Genomic DNA, 15,370 nt, shown 5'->3' on the forward strand with positions numbered 1-15,370 from the left:
AGGTACTGTTTCAATTTTTAATTTATTTTTTTCTCTCTTCGAATTAAATCAATAGTTATAAAAGATGTATTTTATATAAGGTGTTGATAATTTTAGCGTATACTCCGAATAATTTCACATGATATTAAAAAGAGAAAAAGGAATATGCACTGACAGTGTAAAATATTTTTATACGGTCAATCAATGACACCCATGTATTCCGTCACATCACGTTTTTATTTTTAAAATACTGTTATGATTTGACAATATAAAATATTTTGATTGGATGTCAGTGTAATATTTCTTTACACCGACAATACATTACCTTTAATCTCTTTTAAAAGACGATTAAAAATTGTGCACATTACTTTGATCATGCTGATGATGAAGCGAATATAAGTGATTTTCCAAGCCTCGCAATCTGTTTTAAAAACTAACAAATCTTTAGCATGATTAATCACGTATAATTTGAATGATTTCACATGTTCAAAGGCTGTTTTCAGAATTAACCAAATGTTTTGCACGATTAACCACATTATAACCAACAATTAACCAATTATTTTATGCGCACCAAACTGACACAATGTACACTAAATAAATGTTGTCAACCCATATTTAGAGTTTTTATATTTTTGAAAAGCTATTGAAACAAGATATATCTACTGGATCATGGCGATAGGGTGAGTAGTGGCATCAACTACGGCGACAACGATGCCAACGGCATAAGAGGGGAACTATGAAGAAGCTAGAAGTGGAGATGGCGAAAACAACTACAATAATGAAGAGATAACGAATTTTCTGAATATAATTATTTTATATTATTATTTTTTAAAATAATATATTGCAGCTTGTTTATTGTATGCTCATTTTTCAAACAAATCACTATTTGTTTTTAATCCTACAAAATAGTGATATGATTTTCAGCTACATCATGAAATAAATTTACTATCAAATGTTGATAAAAGTTGACACTTTGCGTCAAAAGATTAAGAAGAGATTTAAAAGGTTAACAAATAGAATACAATAAAACACACATCAATTGATATGTTTCACCCAAAAACACATATTAAAACTATTTTGTAACGAGATTAGAAGGATTTTGTTGAAGAAAAATGTTTAAAAAAAATTGACCAAAAGAATTTGAACACGAAGGAGAAGATCATAACATATTAAAATGACGGTAGAGAGAGAAACACTTGTGGCGGCGGCGAGAGCAGCGGTTCAGTGAAAACAAATTTTTGTGACTTATAATTTCTAACTTTTATGTTTTAGAGTTGATTCTAGAGGTGTGTTTTACTGTTATCGAAAGAAGTATAAAAGAGAATGATTGGATCAAAATTTAGATTTAATAATGTGTGAATAAAAGATTTAGAACGAAATTATATCCATTGATTCGGTTCATCGATTCGACGGTTTTAAAAAACTAAAATTGAGAATCGAAATAAACTATATCAATTTTTATTGATTTGATTTAATTTTAGAATCGAAGAAAAACAACCAATTTTATTTCAGTTTAATTTAATTTAGATTCTTGATTTAATTGATTGTTTATTACACGTGTTAGTGAATGTTTATCATTAGTGTTTAATTACATCATGGATGTAAACAATCTTCTTATTGTGAACCTATTACAATTAAATAAATAACTTTAATTACATTTAAACAAAATCAAATATTTTTATTGATGGTACAATTATGATTTATTGGCCGTATAAAATAATTTTTCACTATTCAAAACCTAAATTTATATGTTAAAGTTAACATAATATTCATTTGTATTTGAAACAAGTTAAAATGACATTTCATCTTAAAGAAAAGGATAATGTATTTATTCTAAAAAGGCAAAAAGAAATGAACACGATTCTTTCCCCCCATAATATATAATAGGACTTTTATTCAAAGGCAAATAAAAAAGAAAATTTATCTTTTATTAATATATTTGTAAAAGATATCTTATTAGAGAGTAAAAGTCAATTGATTAAGTATATGTTAGAAAATATTGAGCCTGTTTTTATCTCAAAAAAATAAAAAAATTCTTTATATTTTTAAAAATGAATTTTCTAAAATCATTTTTAAAAATATTATAAGTTTTTTTTATATATTTTTTTAAATAAAAAGATTAATTTAAACAATCTATAATATAAACATATATTATTGAATATTAAAATATAATTGAAATCGTAATTTTTTAATTATATTTTAAAAATTATTTTTATGAAAAACTATTTGAAATAACTTCAAAATTAAGTGATTTTTTTAAAATTTTGATATTCAACAAAAATGATATTTAAAATAACATTTTAATAATAATTATTCAAATAAAAATTTTATTTAAAGTTTTTATGAAAAATTTATTTATAAATAATTTTTATATAAAATTATGTTATATTATAAAAATCAATTTAAAAAAAAATAAAACAAACGGATCCATTACAACACAACTTAAAGCCAAACAAGTATTTTTGATCCTTTTTTCAAGAAGAGAATTGATTTTGAAATGAGTTGATTCTGTTAAATTAATTTTAATTAAAATGAATTGAATTTAAAATAATTTATTTTGATTTCTATATTTAACTTTTCAAAAAAAATCATACTGTTATCGTGTTGAATAAAAGCTTACCGTTGTAGTGGTAGCTTTTGAAAATCACGGTGGAACTTTGTCTTTAAACATTAGATAAAAAAATTACATTAACTATATATGAAAAATAATATTTTATTAAATAAAAATATTTTATTATTAAAATTAATAATTTTTTAAAGAATCAATCATAACAGACAATTTTATTTGAGAGAGATGGATATGCGTTATAGCACAATACACGTTTGGCACGTGGATCTAAATTTTGATTAAAAATATATATATGAAATAACAGTGCTGTTCTATACTTTATACTTTTCATCTATAAATACCTTATCTTCCTATTAAACAAATCACACACCAATCTTCTTTCTCCACCACACTATACCAAATATCTAGCATTTGAGCAAAAATGTTTGGCATCTTGAACACTAACAAGAGCCAGAAAATCAAGGGAACTGTGGTGTTGATGCCCAAAAATGTTTTGGACTTCAACGCCATAACTTCCATCCCTAAGGGCAGTGTTCTCGACGCCCCCGGAAAAATCATCGGCGGTGTCACCGGCATTGTCGGCGGTGTTGTCGACACCGCCACTGCCTTCTTAGGCCGTAATGTCTCTATGCAGTTGATCAGTGCCACTAAAACTGATGGTTTGTTTTCTATACCTTCCAAAAAGATAAACCATCAACTTTTCAACTCATTCTTCATCTTTAATGTTCCTTATCTGTTAATAAGTTTTTTTATTGACATTAATAATGCTTTTAGAATGATCACACAATTATTTAATATGCTTCCAAGCTTACTGGCCCCACCATTAAACTTGCTAAATGACAAATAATAATAATAATAATAATAATAATAATAATAATAATAATATAGTATGTATTATTTACATACAAGTGTCATTTTCTTAGTGATTTTTTTTTTTGTGATTTTAATTTGTAGCCGGTGGAAAAGGACAAGTTGGAAAGGAAACGTTTTTGAGCAGTCATCTTCCTCGGTTACCAACATTGGGAGCAAGACAAGATGCATTCAGTATTTATTTTGAATATGATGCAAATTTTGGAATTCCTGGAGCTTTTTACATAAGAAACTACACTTCTGCTGAGTTCTTCCTTGTCAGTGTGACTCTTGAAGATATTCCTAACCGTGGATCTGTTCAGTTTGTTTGTAACTCATGGATTTACAATTTCAGAAGTTACCAAAAGGACAGGATCTTCTTCACCAATGATGTAAGCTTTTTGAAGCTAAATTAAGAGTTAAATATGTGAATGAAAAGTTTAAATAAAATGTTAAATTATTATTGTTATTATTGCAGACGTATCTTCCAAGTCAAACACCAGCTGCATTGAGTCACTTTAGAAAAGAAGAGTTGCTGAATCTAAGAGGAGATGGAACCGGTGAACGCAAGGTGTATGATAGGATTTATGATTATGATGTTTATAATGATCTTGGAAATCCAGATTACGGCGACAAATTTGTTCGTCCGGTGCTCGGAGGGTCTAGCACTTATCCGTATCCTCGTAGGGTTAGGAGCGGTAGGAAATCAACCAGAAAAGGTTAGTTTTATAGTTTATAATTTTGATTCGACCATATTTTCAGATTCATTGAATAACTGATGTATTTGATAATTGATATATACAAAGGCTGTGTAGCTTGATGTGTCTGACATAATGATGGTTTTGGTGTTCTAATTTTTTTTTAATGGTATTTGATTCCTGACAGACCCTAAGAGCGAAAAACAGGGTGAGATTTATGTTCCGAGAGATGAAAACTTTGGTCACTTGAAGTCATCCGACTTTCTGATGTATGGAATAAAATCGATTTCCCAAACTGTCATGCCTCTGCTTAAATCTGTGATTTGTGATGAGTTCAGTAGCTTCGATGATGTTCGAGGACTTTACGAAGGTGGGATTAAGCTTCCTACTGATATACTTAGCCAAATTGCCCCCTTACCGGCTCTTAAGGAAATCTTGCGCACCGATGGTGAACAAGCCCTCAAGTTTCCGCCACCTCATGTAATCAAAGGTACATTGTTCATCTTAGTCGCACTGCCAATAGATATAATGTTCCTCACATTCGTATATTAGTATCGCGTTACGCAACATTAGAAGTTGTTTTTTGAACAGTTAGCAAATCTGCGTGGATGACTGATGAAGAATTTGGAAGAGAGATGGTTGCTGGTGTAAACCCTTGCGTGATTCGTCTTCTTCAAGTAAGTACGAAATGAAGAATTAATATTAACCAAGATATCTATCTATTTGGTTGTCAATTGCCAAGCATTTATATGTTTCATCTCATCGAGTTATTCTTTGATATCGCAGGAGTTCCCGCTGAAAAGTACTCTTGATACTGTCGTATACGGTGATCAGTCTAGTACAATAACAAAAGAACAGTTAGAGACGAACCTCGGTGAGCTCACAGTAGAACAGGCACTTAATGAGAAGAGATTATTCGTCTTAGATTACCATGACGCGTTCATGCCGTATCTGGAGAGGATAAACACAAGAGCAAAGGCTTATGCCACTAGGACAATCTTGTTCTTGAAAGATGATGGAACTTTGAAGCCAATAGCCATTGAATTGAGTCTGCCACACTCAAATGGGGTTCAATATGGTGCTGAAAGCAAAGTAATCTTGCCTGCAGAAGACGGCAGTGTCGAAAGTACAATTTGGCTATTGGCCAAGGCTCATGTAATTGTAAATGACTCATGCTATCATCAACTCATGAGCCATTGGTATGAAATTGATCTCTGCTAACTCCTATCTGCAAAATAACTTTAGTATATGCAATGTATGACATGATTATTAACAAAAAAAAATTCGGTCTTACAGGTTGAATACTCATGCGGTGATTGAACCATTCATCATAGCAACAAACAGACATCTAAGTGTGCTTCACCCGATTAATAAGCTTTTATATCCTCACTTCCGTGACACGATAAATATCAATGGACTTGCTCGACAAGCCTTAATCAATGCCGATGGCATTATAGAGCAAACATTTCTGCCCGGCCCAAATTCTGTTGAGATTTCTTCAACTGTTTACAAGAATTGGGTTTTCACTGATCAAGCATTACCTGCTGATCTTATCAAGAGGTAATTTTCCATGTAAATATTGGAAACAATAATCTAGTCAAATTTTCTTGTCATTTTGAATGTCATTCTTGCCATATCTAATACAATCTGTTTGCTTGATTCAGAGGATTAGCTGTTGAGGATCCTTCTTCCCCCCACGGACTTCGTCTTGCCATAGAAGACTACCCTTATGCTGTTGACGGGCTAGAAATATGGGATGCTATCAAGTCATGGGTCCAAGAGTACGTCTCGTTATACTATCCAACCGATGAAGCAGTGCAAAAGGACACTGAAATCCAACCTTGGTGGAAGGAAGCTGTAGAAAAGGGTCACGGTGACTTGAAAGACAAGCCATGGTGGCCTAAGATGCAAACTGTTCAAGACTTGGTTCAATCTTGCTCCATTATCGTATGGACTGCTTCTGCTCTTCACGCAGCTGTTAACTTCGGACAATATCCTTACGGAGGATACATCCTTAACCGTCCAACTCATAGCAGAAGATTCATCCCAGAGAAAGGAACTCCAGAATACGACGAGATGGTGAAAAGTCCTCAAAAGGCATATCTGAAAACAATTACATCAAAATACCAGACTCTTATTGATCTCTCCGTGATTGAGATATTGTCAAGACATGCTTCTGATGAGGTGTACCTCGGCGAGAGGGATAGCAAGTATTGGACATCTGATTCAAGGGCGGTACAAGCCTTCACAAAGTTTGGAACCAAACTAGCTGAAATTGAAGGGAAAATCCATAGCAGGAACAAAGATTCTAGTTTGAAAAACCGCTATGGACCTGTGCAATTGCCCTACAGTTTGCTGGTTCGAACAAGTAAAGAAGGTTTAACTTTCAAAGGAATTCCCAACAGTATCTCTATTTGAAAACTTGGTGTGGTTTTCTTATCTTGTATGAGTTTGTGCTTTCCAATAACATTGATGTGATGAATGTATGTTTATGATTCTTGTCTGTGTGTCTGTACTACTACCACTACCACTACCACTACTGTATCTGTGTGCTCTTGTTGAAATATAATAATGTGTGTGAACTTTGTACTATGTTTTGCTCTTTCTTCTTTCAACTACACCAATTGCATTTGTTATTTTTGCATAGAATCTCCAGTTTCTGAATTTATAAAATCCAAATTAACACAAAGTGACAAAGCAATGGGATGACTATGATGATTATACCTTTCAAATATAAAAATGTTAATATGACAAGTAAATATAAAGTATTTTGCATCATAATTTCAAATTAAAAAATTATGTGAAGATATTTTTAATAATTGATATTATATTATTTACTAATAGTAACTACAATTTTCATTATATAAGTATCGCCTAATAAAAAATTTAAGTACTAGATAAGAAGTATAAAATGACTTTTTTTAAATAACTATTTACAAACACAAGTCATATAGAAACTGAAAATTTACCAAATAGAAAATAATTTTCAACACTAATTGTATCTCTCAAATCTTTTATTTCATTTTCTATTTAGTCAAATTTAATTATATATGAGTGGATTTGACTTATATTGTTTGATGAACAAAGTCATTTAATTTTTTTTGTCAATTTGTTTATGAATAATAACATTCAATCAAAACTAAGGGTTCTTCACGAAGGAAAAAAAATCAACTTCATAATGAAAGAGTACAACGGAAAAAGAAAATTTTCGCGAACACATGCAATTCTTTAATGAGCGTTTGAACTACTTCTATGCTGACAAAACTTCCAATAACAAATATTTGCACTGACTTTAATGGGATCTGTCAGATTGTGGTTCAATATTTGCATTGACTTTAATAGGATTTGTTAGACTGTGGTTCAATACTATGCGAGACCTTTGCAACTCATTTCACGGTCCGGAAAAGGAAGCTAGTGATAGGAGTTGTCTTAAACGGGATAAAGCAGGGAAGGAAGGAGAAGTTACGATCTTACATCAGTCATTTCACGCAAGTGGTCGTGGAAGTAGAAGTCGCAGAGGAAGGTCTTAAATGCTGGATATTCGAGAATGACCTGCTGCAGGATAGCCCCTTTAGGTAGAAGTTGTGAAGAAGGGAAGCTCGTACCGTAAAGGAACGACTGAACATGGCTGAATCTTTCATAACCTGGAGGAGAAGTTTAATACCGGTTCGACAACCCGATCTCTATTGACGCCAATTTAGTCCGCTCGACTGGGAATTACTCTCACTAACAAAAAGATGAATTCTATTAGATTTAATTATTAGATTTAATTCATATTTAAGTTTGTTAGATATTAGATTTAAATATTAGATTTGATTCATATTTAAGTTTGTTAGATATTAGATTTAAATATTAGATTTGATTCATATTTAAGTTTGTTAGAGGCTTATAAATAGGGTGTCAATCATTGTAACTTTTAATCCTTTTTGTAGCCATCATTCTCTGAATAAGAATATTTCCATTCATCATATATTCTACCTTTGCACCAACAATTGGTATCAGAGCTCCGGTTCAGATTCATTGGGAAACACGGGAAACACGAGTGAACGTGAGGTCTTGTGTGTTTGATTTTGATTCTTAGATTCGTGTTGAATCTTGAACAAAATCTGATCAGAATTTTAATTCTGTGGGTTGGGAAACACTGTGTGAGAAATCTGAGTGTATTGTGCAAGGTAGAAAGATGAACGGAAACGGCAACATGAACACCAAACTTCCAGTATTTGACGGTAAAAACTGGAATCGTTGGATGATCCAAATGCGTGTACTGTTCGGTGCTCAAGATGTTCTAGATCTTGTCACTGATGGTTATGTTCCGGTAGCAGCAGATGCGACGGATGAACAGAAAAACACGCAGAAGGAAGTAAGGAAGAAGGATCAGAAAGCATTGTTCTTCATTCATCAATGTGTTGATGTAAATGTGTTTGAGAAGATTGCAGATTCAACGACAGCAAAGGCTGCGTGGGACACACTGGTTAGATGTTATGGTGGTGACGCATCAGTGAAGAAGGTGAAGCTTCAGTCCTTGAGAAAGCAATATGAGAATCTCAACATGAAGAATAATGAGAAAGTTTCTGAATACATCTCCAGAGTGATTCTGATCACTAATGAGATGAAAGCGTGTGGAGAAACTCTTTCTGAAGAAACAATCATGGAGAAGGTATTGAGATCCCTTACCTCTCAATTTGATTACATTGTGGTAGCAATAGAACATTCCAAAGATCTGAGCACCATGAGAATTGAAGAGCTGCAGAGCAGTCTAGAAGCGCAAGAGTTGCGTTTGACTGAGAGAACTTCTGAAAGGGAAGTAGAGCAGCAGACTCTGAAAGCAACTTCTGATAGGAGGTATCAGAAGCAGTCAGAAGCCAGGAGAAGATCTGATGGTGGTCAGAAGTCAGAAAGCTCAACCTCTGATAGACAAAAAAATGCTCAGAAGGGAAAAGAGAAGTATGACAAGAAGAAAATCCAATGTTACTGCTGTAAGAAGTTTGGTCACTTTGCTAGAGACTGTTGGTCAAACAAGGAGAGAAAATCAGAAGAAGCAAATATAGCCAGAATTTTCTGATGACGAATCTGTGCTATTGATGGCCTCTGAATCTGATGATATGGATCTGATAGACTGGTGGTATATGGACACTGGTTGTTCAAATCATCTTACTGGAAACAAGAAATGGCTGGTTGACTTTGACTCTGAAAAGAGGACAAAGATCAGATGTGCTGATGACAAATATCTTAATGCAGAAGGTATGGGAAATGTCAGAGTGACTCTGAACAATGGGAAAACAGCATTGATTCAGAACGTGTGGTATGTACCTGGCATCAGAAGCAATCTGATGAGTGTGGGACAATTAATTGAGAAAGGTTTCTCAGTTACCATGAAGGACAATCTTCTGAAGCTGTACGACTGTAATCAGAAGTTGATTATGGAGTCAGAACAGGGAAGGAATAGAACATTCAAGGTGAATGTCAGAACTGCAGACTCAGAATGTCTTAGTGCAACAAGTGCTGAGAAGGAGAGTGAGCTGTGGCACAGAAGATTTGGTCATTTGAATTTCAGAAGCTTAAAACATCTGAATTCAAAGAAGTTGGTACATGGAATTCCTGCAATTAAGAAGCCTGAAAAGTCATGCAAAGTTTGTATGGAAGGAAAACAACCACGATTGCCATTTGCGTCAGAAACTGCTCCAAGAGCAAAACATGCCTTGGGAGTTGTACATTCTGATGTGTGTGGTCCATTTCCAGTAGCATCGATGGGAGGGAATAAATACTTTGTGTTATTTGTTGATGAATTCACAAGAATGACATGGGTATCCCTTATTAAGTTTAAACACGAGGTGTTTGATGAATTCAAGAAGTTCAGAATGAAGGCTGAGAATCAGAGTGGTCAGAAGTTGAAGATTCTTAGAACTGACGGTGGAGGTGAGTATAACTCCAAAGAATTCCAGAAATTCTGTGAGGAGAATGGAATTGAGCATGAGGTTACTGCTCCTTATACCCCTCAACACAATGGTCTTGCTGAAAGAAGAAACCGCACTTTGCTTGATATGGTGAGAAGCATGCTAAAGGAGAAGAAACTTCCTCAGAAGCTCTGGGGAGAAGCTGTTGCCACTGCAACGTATGTACTCAACCGATGTCCTACGAAGAAGTTGAAGGAAATAGTTCCAATACAGAAGTGGACTAGAGATAAGCAAAGTGTTAGTCATCTGAAGGTGTTTGGTTCTGTTTGCTATAAACATGTTCCAGAAGCCAGAAGACAGAAGCTGGATGATAGAAGCAAAGTGATGATTCTGATAGGGTACCACAGTACAGGTGCATACAAGCTCTATTGTCCAGAAACCAATAAAATTGAATTCAGCAGAGATGTGATTGTGAAGGAATCAGAAGTTTGGAATTGGGATAAGTCTCAATCTGATTCTGATGTTAGAACTTCTGAAGAAAGGTCAAAGTTCAGAATTTCTGAGGTTGGAGTAAATTCTGACGTTGATTCTGACTCTGATAGTGATCCAGAATCTGATGTTCCAGACTCTGATGTTCCAGACTCTGATGTTGCAGACTCTGATGTTTCAGACTCTGATGATCCTGACTCTGATGACCCAGACTCTGATGGTAATCCAGATTCTGGTGGCAATTCAGACTTTGGAAATATGCCAGAACCTTCAGATGGTCAAAGTTCTGGAGGAAGTCAACCATCTGAAGGTAGAAACTCTGAAGTTGAAGACTCTGAACAAGTTCAGAGACCACAAAGAGTCAGAAACATCCCCAGAAGATATGCAGAATTTGACATGCTGAAAGACACTGAAGTAGACTCTGAAGGAGAAGTTATTCAGTGTGCCATGTTAGTAGACTCTGAACCCATAAGTACAGAAGAGGCTCTTAAGCAGAAGCTCTGGCTGAAGACCATGAAAGAAGAACTTGATGCTATAGAGAGAAACAAGACTGGAAGTTCTGAACAAGAGATAGCCAAGTTCAAGAAAGTTCTGATGAATGAATTCGAAATGACTGATCTAGGCAAAATGACATACTTTCTAGGGATGGAGTTCAGATACTCTGAGAAAGGTATTATTTTGCATCAGCTCAAGTATGAATTAGAACTTCTGAAGAGATTTGATCTGAAGAATTGTAAGATTGCTGTTACTGCATGCCAAGCTGTGTGGATTCTGAATCTATTGCAGGATCTGAAGATTAAAGTAAACAAACCTCTGAAGCTGATGATTGACAACAAGTCTGCAAACAATCTTGCCAGAAACCCAGTGTTGCATGGGAGAAGCAAGCACATTGAGACCAAGTATCATTTTCTGAGACATCAAGTTCAGAGGGGAGTGTTAGAAGTTGTACACTGCAGCACTCAGAAGCAGTTGGCAGATGTTCTGACGAAAGCTATCAAGACTGATCAATTTCTCAGATTAAGGGATGGAATTGGTGTTACAAGTTTTGATGGAATATGAATTAAGGGATGGTATTAGATTTAATTATTAGATTTAATTCATATTTAAGTTTGTTAGATATTAGATTTAAATATTAGATTTGATTCATATTTAAGTTTGTTAGATATTAGATTTAAATATTAGATTTGATTCATATTTAAGTTTGTTAGAGGCTTATAAATAGGGTGTCAATCATTGTAACTTTTAATCCTTTTTGTAGCCATCATTCTCTGAATAAGAATATTTCCATTCATCATATATTCTACCTTTGCACCAACAAATTCAACCGTGGAATGCATGATCTGTATAATAAATACAATCCTTTTAATGCACCACGGGAGAAGATTTATCAAGAATGTGCTAACACGAAGTTCTGAAAGGGAGGAGTCAAAAACCCATTTCCTATCAGAGAGTCATCTCAAACACGCAAGATAAAATACTACCACTTTCACAAGGGCCACAACAACATCATAATGACTGCATCCAACTGAAAGATGACATCGAAGAATTGATAAAAAGAAATCAATTGTCTGAATATGTAAAAGGTGGTAAAAGAGAGATAGACAGAAGAATCACCCAAGAGAAAGGCCCCCTCAAAAGTTATGGATGCCGTGTCATGTGGAGGAGGGGCTAGTGGCATGGATAAGGGAGTTAATAACGGGGAGCACCAATATATTGCCTCTATCACTAGAGGAACGCCCCATGCAAATATCCCACTCAAGGGGATGATGAAGATAACTTTTTTTGAAATACTGGTCGTCCATAAGAAGGATAAATATGTGAAGAAGATGTCCATCATCTATCTTAATTTAATTTTGATGACGACAAAAGCTCAACAAAGAAGATAAAGAATAAAAGTGAGATGCGAATGAATTATAAATTATGAACATAACCAAGTAAAAAAACCAAGTAAGTAATTATAATTAAAGTTACATTACAATTCATATTATATCACATTGATTCCTTAGAATTATGTATCAAACTTCATCTATAACTTTCCTAAACATAATGCATTCAAATGCATGAAGCTATTAATTAAAAAGTCATATTTTAGGAAAATTGCTAATGGTATTTGAATATCATATACTGGTATTAGATTATTGATCAAACAAAAGTAAAACTGACTTAATGGTATTCGAATATCATATATGGTATCCGAATACTAGTTGAAAAAAATGTTGATTTTTTACTTTTAAAAGAGTTGTATTCGAATACCATATATGGTATCCAAATACCAGATGAACAAAATTCAAATTTCTTGGTATTCGAATACCATATACGGTATCTGAATACCAATTTTTGAATTTTCAATTTTTAAACGTTTTTGAAGTGGTATTCGATTACCACATTTTGGTATTCGAATACCAACCTAAAACAATGCATTTTTTCATTTTTAAAATGTTTCTAACATATTGAATTGCTTCATGGAATATTTTTCAAACTTGTACATCTTTTCATAACAATGCTTCATGAACTGCTTTTCAAACTTGTGCATCCTTTTAAAGCACTGGTTCATGATGTATATAAGATGTACACTTCAAAAATTCAGATTCACCGCTTTCATAAATCTTTTCATACATTCAAACAAATTGTTCTAAGTGTTCAAAAATCTTTAAGTCATAAAATTTTGTGCATAACTTTTAAATCATTCAAAAGTTTCATACCATATTCTGAGCATTTAATATACATTAGTTTGGATTGTAATTTTGAGAAAGAGAAGAACAAATTTTCATACTTTGAATCAAGTCAATATCAACTTTATTCAAGATCATTTAAAGTGTCTGTGTTGTAACTTAATCACCAAGTTTGTGGTGATAAGTTGTTTGATGTAAAAGGTTCTTTGGATTTGTGTAATTCAAAGTCCACCATAATATTTGGTATTTATGGAAAATGTCCTTTGATTCGGGGAGATTCAAAGTCTACCACATATTTGGTGTTTATGTTAGAAGATTGTAAGAGAAGTCTTGGTGTGAGGCTTGTACAAAGATCTAACATAGTTAAAAATCCTTTAAGGTATGAAGGGACTAGATGTACTCTTGGTTTATAAATGGAAATATGATATATCCTTGTTTATTTTACTTTCTTTCACTTTAGTTTTTTTGCACTTTCATTCAAATTTCATACACTTAATTCCAAAAATAAAATAAAAAGGAAAGAATCATTGCTTAAACACATGAAAATCTAGAAAACCTAGTTCACCCCCTCTTAGGTAACACTCTCATAGTTACAAAATGCACGTTAACCAAAACCCCTAGCGGCTTTAACTAATTCCTGGTCATGCATCAGGTAATTCTCCTCATGAATCCTCAGTTGACGCGAGGCATACACCAATACTTGGCCATTCTGCATTACAACACATCTTAAACCCCTCTTCTAAACGTCACAAAAGACTTCATACTTTTGGGTAATATCCGTAATGATTAGAACGAGGGTGGTTGTCAACTTTTCCTTTAACTTCCTGAAACTTTGTCTACACTTTGAATTCCAACTGAATAGATCTTCCTTGCGAGTGAGTATGGTCAAAGGCAATGTAAATTGAGAAAATTCCATGATGAATCTTTGATAATAAACAACTAATCCCAAGAAACTTCTAACTTCCGAGGAATTTTTGGGCCTTTCCCAAATTATCATTGCTTCCACTTTCGAAGGGTATACCGCCATACCTCATTGAGAAATCACATGTCCAAGGAATTTCACCTCCCACATCCAGAACTCACACTTGATAAATTTTGCATAGAGTTTATTTTCTCGCAAAACTGAAATAAAAATCCTCAGATCCTCTTCGTGCTCTTGCAGAGTACACGAGTAAATTAAGATATCATATATGAAAATCACAAAAAACTGGTCCATGTACGGTCGGAACACTCGGTTCATGTAATCCATGACAATAGAGAAGCATTTTTTTACTCCAAAAGGCATTAAAAAGAACTTGTAGTGTCCATACCAGGTTCTGAATGCGGTCTTCGGTGTGTTAGAACTCTTCACTCGAATATGGTTATACCCCGACCATAGATCAATCTTTGATAACATGCTGGCTACTTTCAATTGACCTAGGAGGTCGTCAATCTGAGGAAGTGGATAATTATTCTTGATAGTAACCTTATTAAGTTGCCAATAATCGATGCACAATCGCCTCCCACCATCCTTCTTCTTTTCCAACAAAATCATAGCACGCCATGGAGACACACCCGATCGAATGAAGTGCCTCTATCAAGTCATTATTACCACTGGATTTTATGGCGTCCAAGGTGTAAACTCTTCCTGCTCCAACTGGCACCGTTCTTAATTCTCCTTTAGTTTTATGCTTAGGATAATCTCTCGCCATGTGGCCTATCTCCTGACAATGGTAACATTTTCACTCTTTGGTCTAAAATCTTTCAAAATGAGGTTTCTTGTAGGAATTACACTACGGTGGTTGCATTGACCTTGCACTCTAACTATGCTTTCCCTTCGAAGGAGGTCTCATGGGCTTTGGTTCTTGATTAAATCTACCATAGTCTTTTTTATCCTGATTTGCTTGATTTATTTCCAGATGGATGTTCTTCGGATTGTTCTCGGCTACATACCACTGATGCAATAACTCTATATAAGTATCAAATATATGATATGCTATGTTGTGCCCAATCTCTCCCATGAGGCCAAATTTAAACTGATTGATTTTCAACTTTTAATCTGGTGCATACAAATCTTGACTTGAGTAAGTCGCCATATCCTTAAATTTCTCCACAAACTCTTCCATTGACATGATTATATGTCGAAGTTGTTGGAACTCTAACTCCTTCTGAGCTCTTAAGAAATTTGGGAAATACTTATACATGAATATTTCTTTGAAATGTTCCCAATCCTTCATAAGG

General features: G+C 34.0%; 1 protein-coding gene across 1 annotated transcript; it reads left to right on the plus strand.

Moving 5' to 3' along the window:
- The first annotated feature begins 2,881 nt into the window (after positions 1-2,881).
- On the plus strand, positions 2,882-6,687 carry LOC127076331 (seed linoleate 9S-lipoxygenase). Its single transcript, XM_051017953.1, has 8 exons — positions 2,882-3,207; positions 3,503-3,789; positions 3,876-4,116; positions 4,283-4,585; positions 4,687-4,772; positions 4,882-5,294; positions 5,392-5,655; positions 5,760-6,687. Exons 1-8 carry the CDS (start codon positions 2,970-2,972, stop codon positions 6,511-6,513), a joined length of 2,586 nt encoding a protein of 861 aa, XP_050873910.1. The 5' UTR covers positions 2,882-2,969; the 3' UTR covers positions 6,514-6,687.
- The last annotated feature ends 8,683 nt before the right edge of the window (positions 6,688-15,370 follow it).

The sequence above is a fragment of the Lathyrus oleraceus genome, chromosome 4, assembly GCF_024323335.1.
Source record: "Lathyrus oleraceus cultivar Zhongwan6 chromosome 4, CAAS_Psat_ZW6_1.0, whole genome shotgun sequence".
Taxonomy (NCBI): Eukaryota; Viridiplantae; Streptophyta; class Magnoliopsida; order Fabales; family Fabaceae; genus Lathyrus; species Lathyrus oleraceus.